Source organism: Pyrgilauda ruficollis, unplaced genomic scaffold, assembly GCF_017590135.1.
Source record: "Pyrgilauda ruficollis isolate IOZ18807 unplaced genomic scaffold, ASM1759013v1 scaffold120, whole genome shotgun sequence".
NCBI classification, from domain to species: domain Eukaryota; kingdom Metazoa; phylum Chordata; class Aves; order Passeriformes; family Passeridae; genus Pyrgilauda; species Pyrgilauda ruficollis.
The window spans coordinates 625,846-649,630 of NW_024510322.1; the positions used below are offsets into that span (position 1 = coordinate 625,846).

At 40.4% G+C, this 23,785-nt stretch overlaps 1 protein-coding gene across 1 annotated transcript in view; it reads left to right on the forward strand.

Annotated features, from left to right (window-relative positions):
- The window catches only part of ADAMTS12 (ADAM metallopeptidase with thrombospondin type 1 motif 12), a 142,160-nt gene that overhangs the window by 66,845 nt on the left and 51,530 nt on the right, over positions 1–23,785 (forward strand). The window contains exons 4-12 of the mRNA XM_041490214.1: positions 8,025–8,221; positions 10,127–10,210; positions 11,980–12,104; positions 13,291–13,440; positions 16,018–16,161; positions 16,855–16,999; positions 21,754–21,846; positions 22,091–22,236; positions 23,076–23,245. Of these exons, the coding sequence (XP_041346148.1) occupies positions 8,025–8,221; positions 10,127–10,210; positions 11,980–12,104; positions 13,291–13,440; positions 16,018–16,161; positions 16,855–16,999; positions 21,754–21,846; positions 22,091–22,236; positions 23,076–23,245 (1,254 nt within the window). The remainder of the gene's footprint in view (positions 1–8,024; positions 8,222–10,126; positions 10,211–11,979; positions 12,105–13,290; positions 13,441–16,017; positions 16,162–16,854; positions 17,000–21,753; positions 21,847–22,090; positions 22,237–23,075; positions 23,246–23,785) is intronic.

Consider the following 23,785-nt stretch of genomic DNA (forward strand, 5'->3'; position numbering starts at 1 on the left):
ATCCTCTTCTGGGACCACTCAGCAGCCTGGGTAATCACAGCAGTGGTAGCATCTCCCAGCTGTGCTGTGCTGCCTGTGTGTGTTTGCCTCTGACTTCCTTCCTATCTCTCCTGAAGAGGAGGCTGGAGCAGCTGGTCCCAGCTGGCTCTGTACTCATCATTTGCAAGCACAGAGAGATGCAAGCGGCTGATTCTGCTTTATTAACTTGAAGGGAATTGATGAGCCAGTGAGGAGTTCCTGTGTTGCACAGGTTGGGTCTTGGGGACCTAGAGGAGGCCCTTAAACCCACTTAAATTTGGGATTCTGCATGGGGTAGCATAAGCAGGCAAAACAGTGCTGGGCATATGTTAAGATCTGATTTGTGAGAGATGCTTCTGCCCGAATAAAGGTGCAAACAAGACTATGTGCTGAAGCTGACAATATGGATCTTATTTAACAATGAATGTGAGGTAGAGAAATAGAGAGAAGTAGAAGGGGGAGGAGAAAGGAGGGTGAGATCAAGCAGAAGATAGTCACCACCTATGGATCAAGCACCATCCTGTTGGCCCTTCTTCATCTGGCATCCTGGAGTACCATTTTCATACAGCCCAAGTTCCAGGGAGCCACAGGATGTTCACAGATGGTGTTCTCACAACTTGGGGTGATACATGGATGAGCAGGTGTTTCCTTCTCCACCGTTTGCCACAGGAGGAATTTTTTGTCTGGATGTGTCAGCCACGATGTGCTAACCAGATCCTGCCACCAGGCCTGGAATAGCGACTTCCTGTTGCAAATTCCTCCCTTCTGCGCTTAACTCAAGTTCTCACTGCGGTGATTTATCTTATGGCAGGTTCCATCTGTGGCCTTGACAGTGTTTGAAACAGGCACCTGTACTCCTTAAGCCCTTTAAACATACTGATTTTGGCATGATGAGGATATTACAGGGAGCGTTTTGTGAAGGGTGTCTGTGTGGAGGAAGACCTTCCTTGGTTGTTGCAAGGGTGAAAAAGCCAATATGGGCCCCTTGGGTGTATGGAGCAGCAGTCTGTCCTCTGCAGGAAGGGGCAGTGACAGAGTGAGGTCTTTGCAGAGGGCTATTCTTAGATTCTGTGAGCTAAACAAGAAAGCATGTGTGAGCAGAAGCCTCTTGTTTTTCTGCATGGGGACCCAAGTGCTCCACTTCTGCATCAGTTTATCCCTGCTAAAATCTCAGGAAACCCTGGCTGAGGATGGACCAGTGTGGAAGAAAGCACATTACAGTCCAGAGCAGAGAATTATGCTGTCACACGAGTCCTTGCTACTCTTCAGCTTCTGGTTCTGTTGGGAACAGAACAAAATAGTTCTTCATATTAGGATTGGATAGGTTTCAGTACTGTAGGGACTTTGGTGTCTGATAAAAGCAGAGCTGCTGATTTCTGAAGTAAAAGGAAATGCATGAGGTTACTTAGAATCCGTGAATCAAATGTGATTATTCTCAGTTACTCTTTCATGAGGAGATGACTGCTAATATTTATTGGGCTTAGATTCAGTTGGTCTTGTGAACTTTCCTATGTGAGCATGAATGCTACAAGAGGCCCAAGTTGCTTTTGTGGAAGAGGAATGACTCTCCCCAGTCCCTGTGGCACAGCACCCAGCCTGCAGCTGCACTCACAGACGTACTAAGCCAGTAGGTAGAGGCCCCTTTGAGCTGCCTCTGGTCCCTTTAGAGGCTGGTTGCAATCTTCACAGCTTGCAAATCCCATTCTCTCGTCTGACCCACTTGTAGAGAGCAAACCTTCCACGTGAAGCATTCGCAGTGCTCAAATCCTTGGAATTACAATCTTTAGTAGTCCTTTCTTGTTCTTTGCTTCTTCCAGCATAATTGTTTTCGTTTTTTTCTGGCACCTTTCCTTGCCTTGGTCCTCTGTCCACCATTCCTATGGTCTTGCCCGCTCTTGGAGCTTGGCATTAGGGCAGCCTGCAATGAGTGCCTTTGTGAAAATTACTTAAGTGACTTACAAGAACTGATGGGCACTCCAGAGACCTGTGCTGCCAATTTCTGAATCCTGATGGTTCATAACTCTCTTCCTGTCCACAAAGCCCCATATAACATGTACCCTTTGAATGTTTCAGTACTTTTTTTCACCGCTGAGTTCCATAGTGCCAGCACAAACTTATATGCAGCATACAAGCTAAGGGAGTAGAGTCACAGAATTGTTTAGGTTGGAAGAGACCTCTTAAGATCATTGAGTCCAGCTGTTATCCTAACACTGCCAAGACCACCAGTAAACCATGTCCCTAAGTGCCACATCTACATGTTTTTAAATACCTCTGGGAATTCCGACTCCACCGCTGCCCTGGGCATCTTCCAGTGCTTGGCATGCCTTTTGGAGAACTTGTCCCTAATACACAACCCGAACTTCTGCTGGCTCAACTTGAGGCCATTTCCTCTCCTTCTGTCCCTAGTTACCTGGGAGAAGAGACCACCTCCCACCTGGCTACATACTCCTGTCAGGGAGTTGTAAAGAGTGATGAGGTCTCCCCTGAGCTTTCTTTTCTCCAGGATAAGCACCCTCAGCTCCCTCAGCTTCTCCTTATCAGATTTGTGCTCCAGACCCTTCCCCAGCCCCATTGCCCTTCTCTGGACACTCTTCAGCATGTCCATGTCTTTGTTGAAATGAATAAGACATTGTAGCCTTTTACATTTGTTCTTGGTCCTGGCTGCAGCTGGTTGGTGACCTCTGATTGCCAGCATGTAGCCAGTTTGGATTTCTTTCGTTATCATGTGAATGAAATTTATGACACATACATTTTTGGAAAAAAATATGGAACAGAAATTCTTGGAGTCTGATTCAAGAGCTTCTGGATACTATTTGGAAAACCAAACTAAAAATCAGTTCGACACTGACAATGCAGACAACTACTTTAAGATGTCACTCTGAGGTTTTTTGCCTAAATATTGTGTGAATGAATTTTTAGAGAGACATAAAAAGAGAAAGATTATTAATAAACCCCATATGTTTTAATTCTCATTTTCATCATAGTGATACCCCAAAACTGCATTTCTCTATTATTTTTAGGTTAGCAGTTCCTACATGATTTAGTAAGATACATTATTACATAAACATAATTCACTGGCAATTTGTAGTCTGCAAATTTGTTTCACAGTGAGTGTATTCTGTTTTAGATGATACTTGTTTTTCTTTAAATTTTAATGGAATTCTGCTTCAAGTTAAATTGTATTCAGATGCCATTTTACCAAGAGCTAGATTAATTCATAGAAATGTCACCTTATTCTTCTAATCCATTTCATTAATGTTTTCACCAAAATAAGAAGCAACAGACACTAAAGTTGCCAAATGAATGAACATGGAAAGTTCAAATTACGTGGAGTAATGTACTCCTAGGAAAACATCTGACACAGCTATAAATTTTAATTGTCCCTTATTGTCTTGGTTTTAATTCCTGGGTAAAAAAGTAAGAACATTCAGGCAGAAGGACAATCACTGAGACAGAACATTGGCAACTTCAGGCATATGTCTCCCACGACATTGTTCTCTGTGTACCTCCTGGTGCCCAGTGCATCTCTCATTCCATCTTTACAGCCTGAATGGTAATGAGCAGCAGACGCTCAGCTGCAGTATCTGATTAAGTACATCAGTCAAGACAGGTCCAATTTTAGCTTCATTCTACTTCAGAGTGGTGTGACTTCGCTGTTTGATATGCCATTTTTTTGACAGCAGGAATGTCAAAGTTAAACAAACCTTGCTGAGTTGTAAACTTTCTTTCTCTGTGCTTGTTTTTGCTGGGACTTGGGGGTTGTCAGCACGGGCTTGTACGTGATTAAGTAGTTGTAATAGTTTCCTGTGTGAACACTTCTTCAGACTCAGAAAGCATTTGTATGACTTAGCTTGGCCTGTTTTAGAAATGCTTATAAAAACACCTGGTTTGGTTATCTGTTCAGTTTTAAATTCACACACTCGCTTCCTTTTTTACAACAGCTTTCCCATTATAGCATGTGAGTCCTTACTCTCACATTGTCATCATCTAGAATTAGTTTTGTCTCTTTATAAGCAGATCCTGTGTGTAGAAAACTACCTTGTTTATTTCAGGAGGGGAACAGGGGAAGTGGATTGCTTGCTGCATTTGATTTGTTAGCAGTCAGGAAGTCCTCGCAGTAGATCTGCTATGAAAGTTGCTCACTTTATTATGAGTGAGAGTATCACTTGTACAGTGACTGTGTTTCAACACAGTTTATTGACATCTTGAAAAACCCACCCCTAAACAGTATCATTTTGTTAATACTTAAACTAAAGGCATGTCTTAGAACAGAGTGAAGGGTTTTGGAAGAGTCATAATGTAGCAAGTTATGAACAGTGTGGAATTTATTCGTCTAGCATCATTCACGCTTCCTGTCTGGGGTTGTAGTATTTTGACTGTGAGCAGTATAGAGTGGCAAAAATGACAGAGCTCTTGCACAAAGAGAAGGGAACTGAGAGTAGAAAGTGAAGACAAAAATCAATGCTACTATATTTTGTGTGACAGTCTTCAGTTGTTCTTCTCTACAACTCAGTCATTCTCCTCTTCTGGGAACTTCCAGACATTTTGACCTTGCCTTTGCAAAGCCCTGTGTACCTCCAAAGAGTTGAAGGCTGGCTATGTGTAATTAGCACCTGGAGGTCCCCTTGTGTTGCACTGTATGCTACACTCTTCCTTAAGCAACCAGCAGGAAACAAAAGTGGGAAAAAGCCAGTTTTGTGGAAATCTCAGATAATGCCTTTAAGTAAGGTGAGTCATGTTTGCTCTTTTAGGGAGTTTGGAGGGTGGAAGGCAAGCAGAAATTAACTGCTTAACAATCAAGCTCATTTTGAATAGATGAGTTGTTCTAAGTGAAGAAGAACTTATGTGGGGTTTTTTAATTGAGATCATCTATAGTTAAAGATTAGAAAGCTCTTTCTTACAAAGGACTGGCAAAGAATGTTGTCACCTGATGAAAAATTAAATTGATTTGTTAGAGGGTAGAGCTTTTTTTCATATACACAAACCATGTAGCTTTAAACTGTCCTGAAGAAGTTTGTGCAATACTGATTTTTTTTCTTATATGGTTCAATCTTACAGATAACTTAAAGTTTTTCCTAGTAGCTGAAAGTTAAGGGCCTTTTATGTTGTTGTTAGTCAAGTAGGATTTGTAGGATAGTTTAAAGGGACATTTTTATTTTCACTAAAAACAATTTGGAATTAATCTTAAAACCCAACCATTTTGCTGAAGTTTATCAGCCATTTCTATCTAGAAGCTGATGAAAAGTTGTCATCTACATAATTTCTTCTGATTATGCAGTCAAATGCCTGGATATCACATACCCATGTTGGGATGTGGTATGTTACTTGTTGGGCTGAATCAGTTTTTCTAATGAAAGCTTCACATCTACAAAATTATCTCCCACAATAGCTAGAAACTTCTGAGTATTGCTGCTTGAATTTAATTCAGTTTGTTATCTGAATCTCTTACCAGCCTTGTTTTTGTTTAGTCTTAGACTGTCCTGGCTACGCTCTCAGCTCTACATTCCTTTTGTATTCCTAAGCACTTCAGCAATATTCCTATCTGTGTTACACCCCTTCTTCAGAAATCCAGGGAAACCCTCAGGGTAGGAGTACCCCCTTCCTCTCTTCTGTTTTTTAGTCTCAGGCCATTCCTCACTTTTTGGATAGTCCTGAACTGGTGGGCTCCCAGTCAAGACTTCCATATCTGGACAACAGGGTGCCTGTGATTTCTCAGTAAATCTGAAAATACTTATAACACTTTACTCATTGAAGGTAAAAACAAGGAAATGTTATTTAACTTCACAGTGGGATGGTTAAAAGAGACAGTCAAAATTTGGAGAGACATAAAGGCAGAAGTAGAACTGTACTTTGTAGGTGCCTGTATTTTCATGTGGCTCCAAGAGGTTATCCTCTGTGCTTTGTCTAACTAAAAAAGCTGCCAGGAGACTTCACACAGTGGGGATCCAGTCCTTAGGTGTCACCTACCCAAGTGATGTACCCTGCACAGGAGGTTGTCCATCACTGAGGAGAGTTCTTTCTTCAGAATCCTCTGGCTATCTGGCATTCATTTTCACCTCTTCTCAAATTTTCATACAATACAAAGCTTCCTGCTTAACCAGGACTCCAAACTTTTCCCTGAGGGTTCACCACTGCAGTCTCTATGACTTTATACATTTCTACCCCCATTCAGCTATCAGCTGCCCAGACAATTAGCAATACTTTTTGCTAGCTGTAAAAAGAAAACCTGACAGCTGGCCTGAGGTTTTATTTGGTCATAAACAAAGCACTTAACCAGCAGTCTGAACAGAGTTTTTTGTTCGGATAGCTGTGGGGAAGGTTTTTCTCAGCACAAAACCCTTAAAAATGTAGATAATGAGAACTGTGCTTCATAGAAATAAGAATGCTGAAAACTGTGCAAATGTGCAAGGGAGGTTAATGAATACCAGCTCATAAACAGCCTCTCATTGAGGAGACGATTGCTCTAACTGAACAAAGATTGAGGCAGACAGCTGGAGTGGTGCTGCAGTGTGGGTTAGTGAGGTTAGGGAGCAGGTTATAGCAGTGATAGCTCATTGCTGTACAGGACACTTGTGCATGGTGGCTCAGTTCTAAATGTGGTCATTAATAAACAAAAATGTTATTTTGTTTATTAATGTGGCATACTTCAATTGCACACATTATGTGTTATGAGGATTGATGCGTCTTTCAGGCTTACATCAGAGATTTCTGAATATGTGAATATATAAACCAAGGTATTTATCATTTACACCAAGAGGTACACACATCCGGTGGTGCCTCGTTTTGTTAGGTACATAAGATGCTGTGATTGTTCTGTCTGTGCTTGGGTTTAAAGGGCAAACAGCTCATTCATGACAAAGGGGTAGCTGGTGTGAAGGGACCCAGCTGCCAGGTCATCCATTCTTCAAGGGCAGAGGGTCTGGGTAACTGCTCCTCAGCACTGGGAACTGGACATGGAGGTGATGTTGGATAACTGTCCCCTGCCCACAGTCATGGAGGTGATGCTGGAAAGGCTGTAAGCACTTGGAGCTGCCTTTCTGGCCCGTGGATTTGCCCCATCTGGAATTAGGACATCTTTCATGAGTAAGATGACAAGGGACTGCTGCAATACATGTAACAGAAACAAGTGCTCCTGATCCTTTGTAGGACTCGGGGAAATCCCACCACTGTAGAAACATTTCTCAGGGTCATGGGTTGGAAAAATGCCAGCAGTTGCTGTAAAACTGGCATCTCATTTGCTTTTCAGGCCCTCCATTATTTAAGTTGCTGGTATGTCCCTGGTAACATGGACAGCTGGCATTCAAAGCTAGAGTGAGTGGAGAGGCATTAGCTCCACTGAACACAGTGCAAGGTTGCTAGCAACCCTACAGAGCAGAATCTGCTTTGTGAAAAGCATTAGATGCACAGATCCCAAAATTACAGTGGAAGCAGTAAGTGTCTGTGCTGTCATCAGGCAGGATGGCAGCAGGTGAGGATCCCGTGGCTGCCCTGCTGGTATTTAGCTGACACCTGCTGGTCAAGTGTCCCCACTTGTCAGAGATATTCTCCATGCACAGAACAAGGCATTCTTGGATGTGCCAAGAATGTATTGGACTTAACGTGCCATCCTGATGGGAAAATGAGCTGCCTATGAAGAAACCATATGCCTTATCTTAAACTATCAACTTGTGTCATTGGAGAGGTTAGAGCCAAAATACAGGAGAGAAACTCCTTGAAAAGGGCATCCCCAATTCAATTTTTTTCTAGCTTGGCTCTGTCTCACAATGCTAATCCCTTGCATTTTGAGTGGAGTGACTTTTTAGTGTGTGTTTAATCCATCTCAGAAAATTCAGAACTTCACTGGACAGCACCCTTAGCAGTCTGGTGTCACTTCGGAGTTGCCTCTGCAGTGGGTCCGGAGGGTGGCAGCCAGAAAAGTCACTTCTAATATCATCCTGTAGGTGTTACAGCCATACAGTTCAAGATTGAAAATATTTTCAAGTCAGCATTGCTTTTTACCCTTCCAGATACCCACAGCTTTTTCAAGCAGCAGCAGCATCGAAGGGAGAGATGGGAACAAAATCACGCAGCTGCCAGGAGGGTTTCCCGGCGCTCTGTCAGCAAGGAGCGATGGGTGGAGACGCTTGTGGTGGCAGACAGTAAAATGGTTGAATATCATGGAAGTGACCATGTGGAGTCATATATCCTCACTATAATGAATATGGTATGTACAATGCTTTGGGGTTTGTGGATAGGCGAATGAAGCAAATCTGAATTTGATTCTGCTGCTGATCTTCTAACAGATCTGCAGTGTTGCTCATGGAGAAAAATGTAGTATCATTAATATATATGAATTGAAACTCTGTATTTTAAACTATTTTTTACTTTGTATTTGTATAGGCACAATTTTTCTCTGGATTTATGTGAGATAAGTCTCACATCTGTAAAGGCTAGACTAGCTTTCTTTCCACTGAAATAATCTGTCTCCCTTGGAACCTGTTGCTCAGTGGTGATGCCAGATTTTTGGCTATGACAGAGAGAAATTCTGCAGGTTTTAAGTATGTAAATTCTTTTACATATTTGTGGTTGAGAAAGGTACACAGGAGCCTACTAGAAATTGTAGTAACTTTGCAAACCATTTTAGCTTTTTTTAACCAGCTTGTTACTGTTTTGGTGACAAATCCAAACAGCAGTATATGAACTTCTATGTGGCAAGTTAACTGTCCCAGCTGATGCCAATACAACTGTTTTTCCATATAAGTATTCTTCTTGGAGTACAAAGTTTGCATTGGAATAAGGAAAAGTTGAACTTCAAATGCTTTCCTGTGTGGCAAGTTTCAAAATAGAAGTTGTTCGGGAAAAAGCCATAGCATCTGCCCATAGATAAGCCTTCTGTTATTAATACCTGTTATCAATATTATGTGTGCTATGGTAGATATTGAGCTTGAGAGTACATTGAGGACGTGTTCTGTCTGGTTATCATGGAAATGTGCAATATATGTGGAGGTAATCAGAGTGTAATTCTAGCCATCGTGACTGCTCTGCCCTGTGAGTTTATACAGTATGTTCCCAGCTGTGCCCCAAGCAGTGCCCTAACTTGCTGCTGAGGCAATGAGTGTGAATAAACAGGTACAAAGGTTGTTTGAGCACGTGAGGTTTTGTCCACACAGGGAAGAATGCTTGGAATAAAACCCAGTCATTACCAGGTTCAGGAACAAACAAGACTCCACATTTTCTCTGCAGTCTGACCTTAGATATTAGGGTTATTTGAAATGTTTCAATTTTCAGTAGAGTACTTTGAAAAAGATCCATACCCAAATCAGACCTCTGTAAACACAATTTCTACTTCATTTTGGTATTTCTCCTTTAGTGGTCTTCTCCATAACAGTTTTGACCCAAAGGCAGTCCATTTTTTTCATTCGTATTTCCTATAATAGATGGCATAGGTCACACATATAGATATGTATGAATAGGTTGTGATTATCTTCTGCTCTGATTCCTTTTCCTCCTGCCTAATTCAACATTGTAATGATGTTTATAACAATTGGGTCACATTTTTGCAGAGTTCAGTTCTTGTTCTTTTTTATGTGGAGTCTTTTTTGAATGGAGTTGTTATCTTTGCTTTCGTACTTACCATCCTCTCCTGTACTCTGAAAACACAAGAGTAGCCATTATTCAACTAATTTCTGTTTGCCTAGTACTGACTAAATTTGCTTTTTTTTGTAACAGAATCCTGTTTGTTTGAAACAGGACAATTTGATATGCTGGTTTATTTGCACCCTGAGTGGACCTGTCCATCACTGTTGTATAACTGTAGATGTTGTGTTCCTTTCTGCTAGTATTTTTTATGAACTCAGAAATTTTTGAATCATTTTAATCTTGTTTGGGCTTTTGCTCTTTAGCTTAGTAACTTTTGCCAAAGGCGGTATCATCATTCATTAGGCAGAGTTAGCCTTTGCAGTAGGTATAATATGTATTTGATTTCAGTAAACTTTCAATGATTTTAGAATTTAAAAAGTAAAACAATCCCCAGATCAACAGTATGCTAGAAGTAAACATATTTTCTCTCTGAAGTTGTGTTCTGCTATAGAGGAATCAGTTAATCTCATATCTCTTGGCTCTGGCACAGGTCACAGGGTTGTTCCACGATCCAAGCATTGGCAATGCAATTCACATTGTGCTGGTCCGGCTCATCCTCTTTGAGGAGGTGGAGGTAAGGTTTTTATTTACCTCAAAATATCACTTACAAAACTTCTGGGTACAATGCATTGAGCTGTAATTATATTTGCTTAAAATAATTTTTTAAATTTACTCTGTTAAAACCTACAACATTTTAGGAGAAATGCTGCCCTGGATAGCAAAGTATTTTAGCTGATGACTTCAGGTATTTCTGCATAAAATTGCATAGGAAAATGTAATTAAAACTGTAATAAAAACAGAAATGCTGCCCTGGATAGCAAAGTATTTTAGCTGATGACTTCAGGTATTCTGCATAAAATTGCATAGGAAAATGTAATTAAAACAGGCAGGTTAAGAATGAGGAAATGGAATATCCCCAGTGTAAGAAGAACATGGGATGCTAAAGAAGACTAGATAAGAAACAGAAACTACACGTCAACATTCAGGATCTAATTACCTAGCATTGCCTGAAATGTATTGTGAAGTGTAGTGCTATGGTATTTGCAGATCTCTGAAGAGATAAGTCTCGTATTGTGCAGTTCAAACACATATTTTTCTTTAAATCTCTTTTGAAACAAAGTAAAATGAGGACAAAGTAGGTGTTAATTGCTTTAACCAGCTCTATATTGATAGTTTCCAATGTCTGTGTCTCACAAATATGTTACTATGTGCTTAAATACATGCTGATTGCCATGATTTTATGGTTATTTTTAAGTCCTGTGCACAATATAGCTAGCTCTGACCACAGGTGCACCTTAAAGGGATTTTCTCAGTGGCTTAGAATTTATAACCACAAGCCAGATGGTCCCAGTGTTATCAAAGGCAGTAAACCAAACCTCATGGCTGTGTCTTCAGAAATATTTATTGGGATAGAATCTTTCCTTATAGCTCTCAGCATAAATGGGATAAAAACTTGAGGTTGCACCTAAACAAGACAATCAGGACCTGAGATCCATGATGACCTCCAATTAACTGTATTTGCTGAACTTCTGTGGCTGTTTGGATAAAAAATGTGGATTTCTGTTGAGTAATGGCAATGTTGGAAGCAGCAGTGTTAAATACCTTTCAAAATTTGTTTTTAGGTTCCCCAGAAATTACTGTCTGGTAACAGTTAATCCCATACTTTGATGCTTGTTAAAAACAAAACAAACTGAAGCAAGATAAAGTGAAATGTCCAAGACCAGAAATTAGAAAATTCAGTTTTGGATTAATTAATTTTGCATACTTTTTATTTAAGGTTTTCAGTAATTCGCATGTAAACTGTATAATAATAAGTTGAGGAAGAAACATTTATGACTGCATTGTTTCTCTTTGGAATTGAAAAATAATGTGCAATGAATACTCTGTTAGAATCATAATTGTTGTCTGAATATGACAGTGTTCACATAACATTAACTGACAAATTTGATCACAAAGTCCCACAATAAGTAATCTTCACCTTCTCTTCAGAGGAAAATTTGATTTCAAGAGAATATAAAATGCTTGAAAGTTTCAGTTCAGTGTTGGGTCTTATGAAGCTCATTTATCAAAATGTATGTAGAGTTTTGCATTCTGTAATTTTTCCTTTAGCTGCACCAATTACAGAAATATCAGCATTTTAACTTAGTATTCAATGTGGTGTCATTGCTCCTAATGATGGCTCTAACTTTAGGCAAAAGCATAATTGATTACATTTAGATTACCCATCTTCACAGCTGACTTCATTGAAGTGTTACTGCAATGCAGTGTGGTCTTCACAGTAATATATTCCTTCTTTACAGTAATATATTCCTTCTTTACAGTAATATATTCCTTTCCCATTAGCAAGGCTTGAAGATAGTGCACCATGCTGATAAGACATTAGCCAGCTTCTGCAAGTGGCAGAAGAGTGTCAATCCCAAGAGTGATGTCAATCCCACACACCATGATGTGGCTGTCCTTCTTACCAGGTATGACAGCAGTGACTGACTGCTGTTCAGTTGCATTTCTTTGATGGTGATATTTCCTTTATAGGCTCAGGCCATCACTTAGTTCATCCTGCACAGAGCTCAGAAAAGTGGTCCAAATATTGATGCTACATGTGCATATGGGTTAGAGATGCATTTTAGTCACAAAATAGAGATCTGTGGGTCCCAAGAGGTGAGCAATTTCCACAGCTCAGGTCACTTTCCCTGCTTGATCCTATCTCATTTTGTGCTCAATGACTGCTCTATTCTCCTTTGAGACAATATACCAAAACAAGGTAGCATGTAGATGAGCAGCTCCTGAAGAAATGTGCAGGTGCAGCTCAGAAAGGACGAGTATTATGCAAACAGGATGCCATTCATTTTTAAAAAGCAAGCATATGGTTTTTAAATATCTCCGTATTGAAGGAGACACAAAATAATTTTTAATGTCCAAGCAAGGGAGGAACAGAAAACTTGAAAGTGAGGTTGTCTGAGATTATGCAGGGAGTTTATGTCATAGCATGAAATGGGACTTCTGCAGGTCTGTAAAAATTTATTTAGTCTGTACACAGGTGGCAGAAAAGATTGAGTCTGTGATCTAAAAAACACCAGCCCTTGCCTAAAGTCTGTCAGGCAAAAAAACCCAACCTAAACCACCCCTCAAGTGGCTCAGTAAAAAAGAGTCACAGAATCGTTAGGTTGGAGGAGACCTCCAAGATCATCAAGTGTGCCCTTTGACCATTCCCCACTTTCTGATCCCTATTCTCAGTCAAAAATCTCAAATTAAGAGTGTGAGATAAAGTCTCACAATGATGTGAGATTTCTCTGTCCAAATGTAAAGTACTCAGACAGTTCACTTGAATGAAACTGAGCTATGGTGACTTTAATAAACTGTGCTTTAAAATGCTGCCAGACATGGAGGTTCTAAAACTTTGACTTACGGGAGTTGACAATAAGTGTATGTATCTAGGCATGACAGCCACATAATACTGGGTACAAATTATAGCAGTATAATATCGTAGTAGAACAAGTGCATGTTGTTCCATACATGTTTGTAAAAGACTTACCCCCAAGAGTTATTCAAAATGAAAATTAGCACATTGTAAGATGGAAGCTTGCTACCCATGTTAGTGACACTCCACAGCTGGTTTTAAGCTCTTTAAATGGCACATCTCTTTTTTGGTTCTAGAAAGGACATTTGTGCTGGCATGAACCGTCCCTGTGAAACCTTAGGCTTGTCTCACCTCTCAGGCATGTGTCAGCCTCACAGGAGCTGCAACATCAACGAGGACTCTGGCCTCCCCTTGGCTTTCACTATTGCTCATGAACTTGGACACAGGTACAGTTGACAGGGAAGGGGGAACCTGTCTGAGTCAAATTTGTTATTTGCATGTTAATACTCAAATTGTGAGACAGAAAACAAAACAAAAAAGTGAGTTAATGTCTCTATTATTAAAATCAGAACTTATTTCAAAGCAAAAAAAAAATTCTTAAGCCTTTGATGCGTGTTTCACATATACAGCTATTCAGTACATCAGAATGAAATAATTAAGCTACAAAGAAGCATCACTCAATTGTGCTGATTTTTCCAAATGTGTGCTAGATTTTTATGCAATTACTTAGATAATCTCTAGGTCAATCCAAAACATTTACAGAAAACAAACCTATCTCACTATGTCAAGGTGTTTCAGTAGTGCAGATTAGCTAGAAAACATTTTTAACTCATGGTGAAACTCATATAGAAAAACATATGTTCATCTTATAATATATTTAATATTTATCCTTTTTTTTTTTAAAGAACCAGCAAAGTCTTTTTAGGGTATTTCTTAGTAACTTATTTTCTGTATAATAATGCTATTGTGGGTATACCCTTAGACCAAGTTAAATAAAGTTCCTGGATATTTTGTTTTCGATATGGTTAATTTTTTTTTTTAATGATTGGATATTTTTGTTTGAACTAAATTTCTTAGAATTTTAGATTTTTGGAGGTGCTTTGGTTGGTTAGGTGGTTTATTAACTCATGTGAAAAAAAAAAAAAAGATTTTTGAAACTGTTTTGACACAGCTCTTTTCCTCAGGGCAGAGCATTATCTCATGGATACTCTGGTTTGACTGTAATTTTTTGCCTGCACTTTTCAACTGGACTCTGTTGCTTGGCTAAGTCACATGTTCATTGCTTTATCTACAATCATATTAATTTCACTGTGCACACAGCCACAGGGTGGACAGAGGATCAGGATGGAGCCTCTGTTTCCTCATAGGATATAATGATGATGATGACGGTGATGATGATGGTAATGACCCTGTTGACCATTAATTGGCCATTATTTATTCAACCTCTCCACTGCCAGAAAGGAAAGTATATAAATAAATAACGCTGAAATCACTCCAGTTGGATCTGGGTGCTGTGGGTTTAAGTCACTTGGTCCCCATAGCCTGTTGCTGGCAGGGAGCTGTTTTCATTCTCACCAATGATCTGAGGAGACTCCTTCCCCACAGACCCATCTGTGACCTTCCCCATCTGTGACCTTCTCCTTGTCTGGGCTGGCTGGCTGGTGACTGTGTCCTTTGGAGGCTGTGAGGCTCAGTACTGCTGTGCTTGCCCTTGCAGGAGTGGTGCAGGGCCTTTCCTTAAGGACTGTCTCCATAACGAATATCAAATAGTGTAGGTTTTATTGTCAGCCTGTTAACCTACCTCAAGCCAGGCTAGTGTGCTCACATTGAGAAGTTCAAGTATAGACAAGTTTGTAAGAACACATGAACAAAAGAGGACAGACGTGCTCCCGGAATACCTTAGATGAATGCCAATAGTCAGCTCTTCCCCACACTGTCTCTCTAGATGTTTGCAGCCTTAGGATTCAACAGACCCTGTTTGTGGAAAAGAGCCTGTCAGAAAGGGGAGATCCTTGCATTTGTGCTTCTGACTCATTACTGGAATTGGTTCTGACTGAAATTACCTCCGCTTTCAGAACTTTTGAGTCATGATATGATTACATTTTTGAGAAACGTAGCCTTAAGTATTTTGAACACACTTTATCTGATTCGTGACTGAATCATGACCTGAGTAAGCTCTCACTGCTTTCAGGACTTACACACCTCCAGATGTTAACAATGTAGGTGTCAACATCTTCATATATCAGTATTTGTATATGTTATTATTTATATTATGAGATAATCCTCACTCTGAGGTGATGAAGAGGCATGTGTGTTTACTCAGTTGAATACCATTCAAACGTTTGAGTTTATGACTTCTGCAAGCTGTTGAATAAAAAAATTTCTCAGCAAGTCAGAGATGCTGGAGAGAACCTGCTGTGGAGATCTGTTTGCATAGATTGAGAAAATTAAATGGGATGAAGGAATAGAGGTTGGAGGAAAATTCAATGAATATTCAATAATTTTGTAAACAGTGTCTCTGGTGCAGTCTAGCAAAAGTTTTAAAAATGAAAAAAGCAGCAGAGACATAATTATGAGAGAGGCTAAGACAGAATGTAACAAAGCCTCATCTTAGTTAAAGTGGTGCCAGTTGGGGTTCAAGATTTAGGGAGCTGTCTTAGCTGTAACAGCTGTAACCTGACTTTTGGGTTTAAACTTTGATTTCTGCCCCAACTGTGCACCAGTGTTTGGACTCCCTTAAAAGTACAGAAGTATAGTCTGTGACAGTGTGTTCTTTATTTTGTGCAGGCCAATATTGTTGTGCGTAACAGACATGTTTGAAAGCCTGTGGGGGTGTAGATTTTTCGTAGATTTTGAGTCGTATGTTCTGTGTGTACATTTTCTTTTAGCAAACAGATAACTACAGCTCTGCAGGAGAGGAAGCAACATAAGTGTCTTTTTTAAGCATGGAGTGGAACCTGTAGGTAGGTGTTTCGGTACAGCCAGTCGGCTGGAATTATTAGATGCTGTTTTTTTATCTCCAGTTTTGGAATCCAGCACGATGGAAAGGAGAATGACTGTGAGCCTGCTGGAAAGCGCCCGTATATCATGTCCCGACAGTTGCAGTATGATCCTACTCCCCTCACCTGGTCCCAGTGCAGCAAGGAGTACATCACACGGTTCCTAGAGTGAGTGGTCAGGTTGTGGCATTTGCCTAAATTGAGCACAACTGTGCTGGAGTTCAAAATATATCTTGTATTATTGCACTGATTATTGTAGGAGGTCTTGGTATGCTTGAGTTAATTTCCATGGGCGACATATCACTGTCCTGTTGCTTACTTATTTGGGAAAAGCTCTCTAAAGACTTGCAGTCTGGAAGTGAACTCAAGGCTTGTCATATTGGCTCGGGTTTGGTGCAATCTGCAGCTTTTTGCAGTTACCAGAAAGAAAGAAGCCTTTCCATCAAGGGCACTGGCGGAATTTCATAGGCTCTGCCTTTGGCCACAGTGCCATGTGTTTGGCTTCAGTGACTTGTTCAAATCTGTTCCATTTGTTTTAAGACACAAGTTATACCACACAGCAGTGTGGTATAACTTCAACCCGAGACTATGGGGTTCTCTGAAGACACTGTGTAAATCATACTGAGCTCATGGTATTTCCTCTTTGACAAGCTGTATTTTGCTGTTTTAAAACCATCTCTTGCTAGACAGAGTAACTACTTTGTTTGCAGCATTTCAGCCTAACTTGGCTGGAATCTGGAAGTATTATTTACATGGGCCATAATCAAAATTACCCCTAAGAAGTATACTAAAAGTTGGTATAGAAACATCAAAAAACTGTGATGGTAGGGAGTTTTTTCATATGGAATTTCTGTCTTTTAGTCGTGGGTGGGGATTCTGTCTGGATGACATCCCCCAAAAAGAAGTTCTGAAGTCCCCAATCATTGCTCCTGGAGTGATTTATGATGTGCACCACCAATGCCAGCTTCAGTATGGTTCCAATGCTACATTCTGTGAAGATGTGGATGTAAGTGCTCAGTGTTTTTCTTCATTCTCCTAGTAAGAATTCAAAATTCTTGAGCAGCATGGAAGTGTATTCAGTGCACCTCATTTACAAATGCAGTGTGTTTAGAGTCTCAGACTAGATGTGCAGTGCAGGCATTGCCTAACACACTTAATTCTGCATATTCTGGAAGCAAGTTGTTATGCTGTTTGCCTTGTATTTCACAAAATCTTTGCTGGATCTCAGCCATACCTATGGGTAAGGGTCTGTCCTTCTGCAGTGGAGTCCTTTTGGTTTTAAATTTGTAATATTAATTCTTAGGTAAATTATTAATGCAATTTAAGTCAAATTGTAAAGTATTCTTCAACCTTGTGGCTTTCAATTGATCACATCATTCTGGGAACAAATCTTCCAGTTCCAGGAAGAGTTTTCTGTAGAAATTAGGGTTGTGTTCTCTTCCCATCATGCTTTTCATACTCTTTATGATCTAACAAACAAAAGAATATTTCAGTCCCTGTGGAAAATATTTATTGTGAAAAACCAATATTTTTGCATGGAACATTAGATATTTATGCAGAAGTGTATAATTCATAGAGTACCCTGAGGTCTGTCTCACAGCATAGCAAAAAAGTGTTGTGAGGGGATGCAGGGGAGCAGTGTAGTCACAGCAACCCTCACAAGGTTGTGGAGCCCTGCAGAGTAACAGGTTGAATTAGCTAAAGTACAGTGGTATGGCGTCTTACTGGAATAATGGTACCTGGAATGTTTGGAGTCTTTGGGTCTGTACAGCATTGTCAAGGTTATCGTGGGTGCTGGGTCTTCAAAGACACAAGAGCAGTTGTTGGTTGTACTGAAGTTGTTTTTTGCATGAGTACATCAGTCTCAAAGGCAAGGAGATCAGAGTATTAAAGTCCGTGCCAAAAGCTTTCTGGCACAAAGTCCCGATGTTTTGAGCAAAAACAGCAGCAGCAGCTCCCACACCTTTCTTCTTCTTCTTCCTTCTTCTTTCTCACCCCAATGCAAGGGATTTTATTCCTAAATCATCCAATCAGCTAAAAGCATGATTTAAAACACATTTCTTACACCAGTCTGAGCTTAATTCTAATGTGTGAAAGTGGTGTCAATTCTTACCCAAAATTGACATACATAATTTTATGTATTTACACAAATGGTACTATGTGTTTTCTTACCCAAAATCAACAAATATAATTGTATTGATATATGTGAGTAGTTCTGTCTATTCCATCTAGAAAGGCAAGCAATGTTCTGCTATGTTTTTGTTATGCCTGGACCTAAGTTAAACTGGGCTTTAGGGCCTTTTACTAGCTAATACAGTCTCTTAAGGCACTTGAAATACATTTCTACTTGCTTAAAATTAATTAATTCTGGTTCATGTCTGTGTGGCTTAATATATTTCAGCTTCTTCTCTAGCGGTTCTAATTAAAACCCTGAATTTCTTATTCTCTCTGAGGGACTCAGAGAGGCTTCTGTTTCATGCACTCCAACACAGCATATTTATACGTAGAACAGCTCAGCAACCATCTTGCCAAGTGCTAGCCCAGCTAGGTGATCACTAATTTTCCTGTGTTTTGAGCAGCAGCGTTCAGTAAATGCTGGAGACAGCTCCCAGTCTACTGGCCCTGTCAAACACAGATATAATTTGGCTATTGGCAGTACTGGTATGAACACAGCTGTGGACTGGGCACTGCTGATGTTGACAGATAATTGTGTGTATCTCCATCTACCCTTCTCTTAGAGAAATTATTTCTGATTAATCTTTTCAACCTTAATGGATAACATGATTACCAGTGTTGAACTACAACTGCTGAATCTGAAGAAGGTATTGAAAGATTGCTTTCATTACCTGCTGTTACAGTTTCCTTAGTTACTGTAATTTGTCTGTCGGTACAGATAGAAAATTAGGATGTAATTTTGCAGTATTGGCTCAGTCTGTCTCTCCTTGAATTTGAACCTAATAGGCCTTTACATTCGCATCTCCTGATTAACCAATTTTACAGCTGGACCTATGTCATAAAATTAATTGGTATCCTCTCGTTCTGCATTTTACTGAAAGGCTTGTATTTTGCTGGTAGTTGCACTGGCAGGAGATGGAATTGGGAACAGTAGGGTCAACCTGGAATGTTGAATCATAAGTCCTTTTGTCATTTTGTCTAAGAGGTCTGACTCTTTTTTGCCTTTCCTCTGTTTACTTAGCCTTGCTCACTGACAAGCTGCTTTGGTTTTGTACATTTTAATGTCTGACTGAATTTGATCCACAGATCCTTTTTGAGAGAACAATCTGCATTTAGCTGAAGATGCCCTGGGGTTCAGTGATTATATTTAGCAAAAACTAATATTTATAATTCAGATAGTGGTTTTCATTAAGCACTTAGACAGTAAAGTGTCCTGTGAAGTATATAAATATTGTCCCTCTAATAAGGCAAAGAAGAGCAAAATATGTATTAGATGGAGGAATTTTCTAAGTCATAGCTAGACCCATAGCTTCCTATAGAACAACCTGTAGGATATCAGAATGCTTATCTTACTGCCTTTTTATCCAAAACTTCCATTGGCTTCCATAAAACTGAGGTTTTTTTGGATTCAACTTTCTTCAAGGAACAGATCCTATTCTCATAGATTGGGTGGAAAGTGTATATCATACTGCTGATGAAAAGACACTTGCTTTGCATTGAGTCCATAGCACAATCATGAATTTCTGCATGTTACCTCCAAAGGCATGCAGTACATAGTGCATCCTCTCATATTGTTGTTTTTCATATTGTAGTGCATCTCCTCTGCTGTTGTTTCAGTATTCTTAGAGATGAAAAACAGTTGTGGGACGTGGAGATAAATATGGAAAAATCCTTGCAAAGCTAAAGAATTCCCTTGGTGAATTCTTGACTTTGAAATCTATTTGTGCACCTAACAATAAAAGTAACTGCCAATGAAAAGCTGTGTTCATTTTCTATGCCAGTTTCTCTGATGTTGTCTGAGGCATTGTGCAAGAGTACACTTTATAAACTAAAACCACAAAATATATTCTGTGTATGAAAGTTAAAATAAAGGATGACTTTGATAATGAGAGAAAATTTATCAGCCAGAGCACTTGGGTAGCTCTGTCTTAAGAACCTGGTAATGATGGCTTCACAAGGCCTTCATAAGGAATGCTACCCTTGAACTATAAACAGAGAACTGCAAAACAAGGTTTGTCTTATGTACATTGCCCAAAAACAGTGAACCAAGATGCAGTGGCCCAGACATTGTATTCCAGATGGAGGGCTGGAGTGCTTTGAGATGTTCCATGCCATCAGCTTTTTTCTGGTGCTCCAGTTGACAAGCCAAGGTAAACACACAATAGAAAAAGTAAATGAAAGTGAACTCTCTCAAAGCTTGTGCCCAAGCTTGGCTGTTTTAAACAGAAGCAGCTCAGAAATGGGCAGCCAAACTCTGCATTTCCCACTTGGATGAACATTGCTGCTAGCTCGTTGGGGCTGCATTTTTGGAAGTGTGCAGTTTATATGTTAACTTCCAAATCTGGTATGTGGCTTGCTCTCAGAATCCCAGTGGGAACTGCTAGTGGGGTCCTTATCAACTCTTTTCTCTGGTGGCACTTGGAGCCGTCCCTTCTTCACAGGTTGATGCTGTTCCTCTTCCACAGCTGGACTATGGCATCCAAACAGCCTGAGTCAGGACTGGGCTTTTGCTTCTGCTGTTCCTGTTGGCAGTGTGCAGTCCCTCTGAGACTCCTGCTTTCTTTGCTTTGGAAGTGGTGTTTCATGCAGAGCCCTGATCAGTCAGGAGTTCCAAGCATGCAGGGCTCCTGCGTGCCAAACAAAGAAAAGCTGGTGTGCATGTGAACTGAAGAGGGAGAAAGGGCCCTCCAGCTCTGTCCTCCCTTTCTAGCGGATAGTTCTGGCTGAGTGAAGTGGGTTTGGTAAAAGACAGCTGAAATGTTTCTTGCCCTGCTTTCTTTGTTGCCTCTCAGGAGTTTCTGTCTGTTCTGTGGAGCTGAGCCACTGCACATGGAGCAGCATCTGGAATGCTGTGTTTTATTGGCAACCTACTGCATTAAACTGGCACCAGTTTCTGAGTTACTTAACATACAAACATTCACTAACCAGAGCCTTTACTCTTCCCAGCCCACTATGCTTTTTTCTCTGCCAACTAGGCTGACTGCTTTTTTTTTTTTCAGATCATTTCCTTGTCATCTGCCAAGCTGATGTTTAAAGAAGCCTGATCACTTTTTCCTCTTCTAGTTTTGGGACCTCCATTAATTTTGTTGGAGACATGATGCTGTTTGTATTTGCCTGCCTGGCTTCTGTAACCTTCTTTGATTTCACTGTATGTTTTCAGGCAGACAGCAATGCAGAATTGAAGATGGTATTGGTTAGTACTCGTCAAATGAAAATTTGTCTTTTTTCGTTCACCTTATCTGCAAACAGCAGTGTCCAAAGTTTGTTAAGCCATTTTGCTTGTGTTTATCTGGGAGCTGAGCAGCCAAATAGGAGAATATTTGAAGTCACATAATGCAGGGAATTCACTTGATAGTATTTACCATTTCTTTATTTTTCAAATAGTCTCTTTTTGCACAGTAATGGCTAGTACCTAAATTTGGACCCTCGGTAGTTCCTATCTTGTGAACAACCCTGATCCCTCTGGAAATATAACCCTTACAAGGCTTTTTAAGTGGCTGTACAAAAATCTGGAAAGCTTTTGAAAATCTTGACCATAGGAGTTCTGCCCTGCCTCAGACTGCTGCAGTTTTCTTCCTTTTTCAGAACCTTTGCCAGACCCTCTGGTGCTCCGTGAAAGGCTCCTGCCGCTCCAAACTGGATGCAGCTGCAGACGGCACTCGGTGTGGAGAAAACAAGGTGACTGTGAGCCGCGCTGTTTGCAAGCTGTGCTGCCTGCCAAAGCACAGGGAGGAGCCATGAGTAGCTCTGCTATTGTTGAGTGGGAAGGACGGTCATCCTGTGACATCTCCATTTACAATTTCCGCTTAAGTGTTCAACCCTCATGAGCTGAAAGAACAAATAATTCACAGAAACTCAAAAAATTCATAATTTCCCTGTCATAATGATCTGAAGCTCTTTGTGCTTTCTGTTCTCTCCTCAGTGGTGCTTCTCTGGTGAGTGCATTACAGTGGGGAAGACTCCCGAAGCAATCCATGGCGAGTGGGGCGTTTGGTCATCCTGGTCCCATTGCACAAGGACATGTGGGGCAGGAGTTCAAAGTGCAGAGAGGCTGTGTGATAGTCCAGAGTAAGCTGAGTGCACTATCTTTCCCTTTTCCCTACTTTTTGTTTAAGATTTTGAGGTTCTTACGACATTGGAAACTCTCTTGTATGAGACTCTTATTAGCAGGTGCCATATCAAAACGTCACAGATACTGACACCTCTCTTCCCAGTTAGGCATACCTGTGTGAAATTCAGCTGCCTCATCTTTTACAGTCGTCTTATTCTTTATTTCTTATCCTCCACGGAGCTTATTTCAGTGCAAAATGGGTAAAAAACCATACTTAACATTTAGGCTTTGCAGAAATAGTGTAAGTATTGCTTTTTTAATACTACAATGAGTAAATAAATGTCCTCAAACACCAGGTGAGAACAGTTTCTAGAAGTCTGATCCTGAAGACTAACCTTTTATGTTTTCTTCTAGTCATCAGCCTCGTTTGAGCTTCAGACACATGAGTCAAGTACAGAACATGAAATGCAGAATTCCCCACTACATATCTAAGTTCATGAAGACTCCTCGTCTCATTTTCACAAATCACTAATGGCAGGAATCATTTGTCTTTTCAGAGAGAACTGTCAAACACACTGCAAAGCATGGGATTTAAAGTCCATTTGATAGGTTAATTTGTTGTGAGCTCAGCCAGGTAGTGCCAAGCACTTTTTTGAGATACAGGAGTTGTCTAGATCTCTGTGCTTCGTACTGACATGTTTGAGTACTCAAACGTCATGTGAAGAGTATCTCTACCCTGTCAAGGATTCAGAGTCACCTTGTTGTGCTCCTGGGGCCTGAAATATGTTGTTTGTTTAAAACTTCTTTTTTTTTTTATCCATGGTCTCATGTCCCAGTCCCAATGTTCCTTTTCTAGACCCCAGTTTGGAGGAGACTACTGCACCGGAGAGAGGAAACGCTATCGCATGTGTAACATCAGCCCCTGCCACAAAGACTTGCCAACCTTCCGTCAGATGCAGTGCAGTGAATTTGATACAGTTCCCTACCAGAACGAATTCTACCACTGGGTTCCCGTTTATAACACAGGTATGAAGCTACACAATTTTTTTAATGTCTTGTATAAAAAGTCAAAGCTACGTGCCTATGAGAAACGTCTGTGAAGGCGAGAAGTCACTGAATTATAAGTTTTCTAATGAATTAGAGAGAGAAATCTGGTGTGCTCCTCTGTGCTGGTGTGCCAAAAAGGCAGTGGTTCTTCTCTACACTTTGGTGTTTTTTCAGAGCTCTGGTGATAATGGCTGTGATTGTAACTAGTTCAGTTCCTGAAAAGATACTGCACTAAGAAAAGCTGTTGAAGTCATGTCTGTACTATTTGTTTTGAATAGATCTAAACCATCTTTTCCAGTGTCAACCACAGAACAAGAAGCAGAGTAGTGTGGTGTAGAGCTGCATCACTGGGCCTGCAGGCATCACTGCACCCAGTAACTAGAGCTCATCCACTGCACAAATGTGATTTTACTACTTCCAAACTCAGATCTGTATGGTAGGTGTACTTGATGTTAGGTGTACTAATATCTGAACTGGTTCAGTATCATGCTACCCTGTATTGCAGAGGCAGAGTCAATG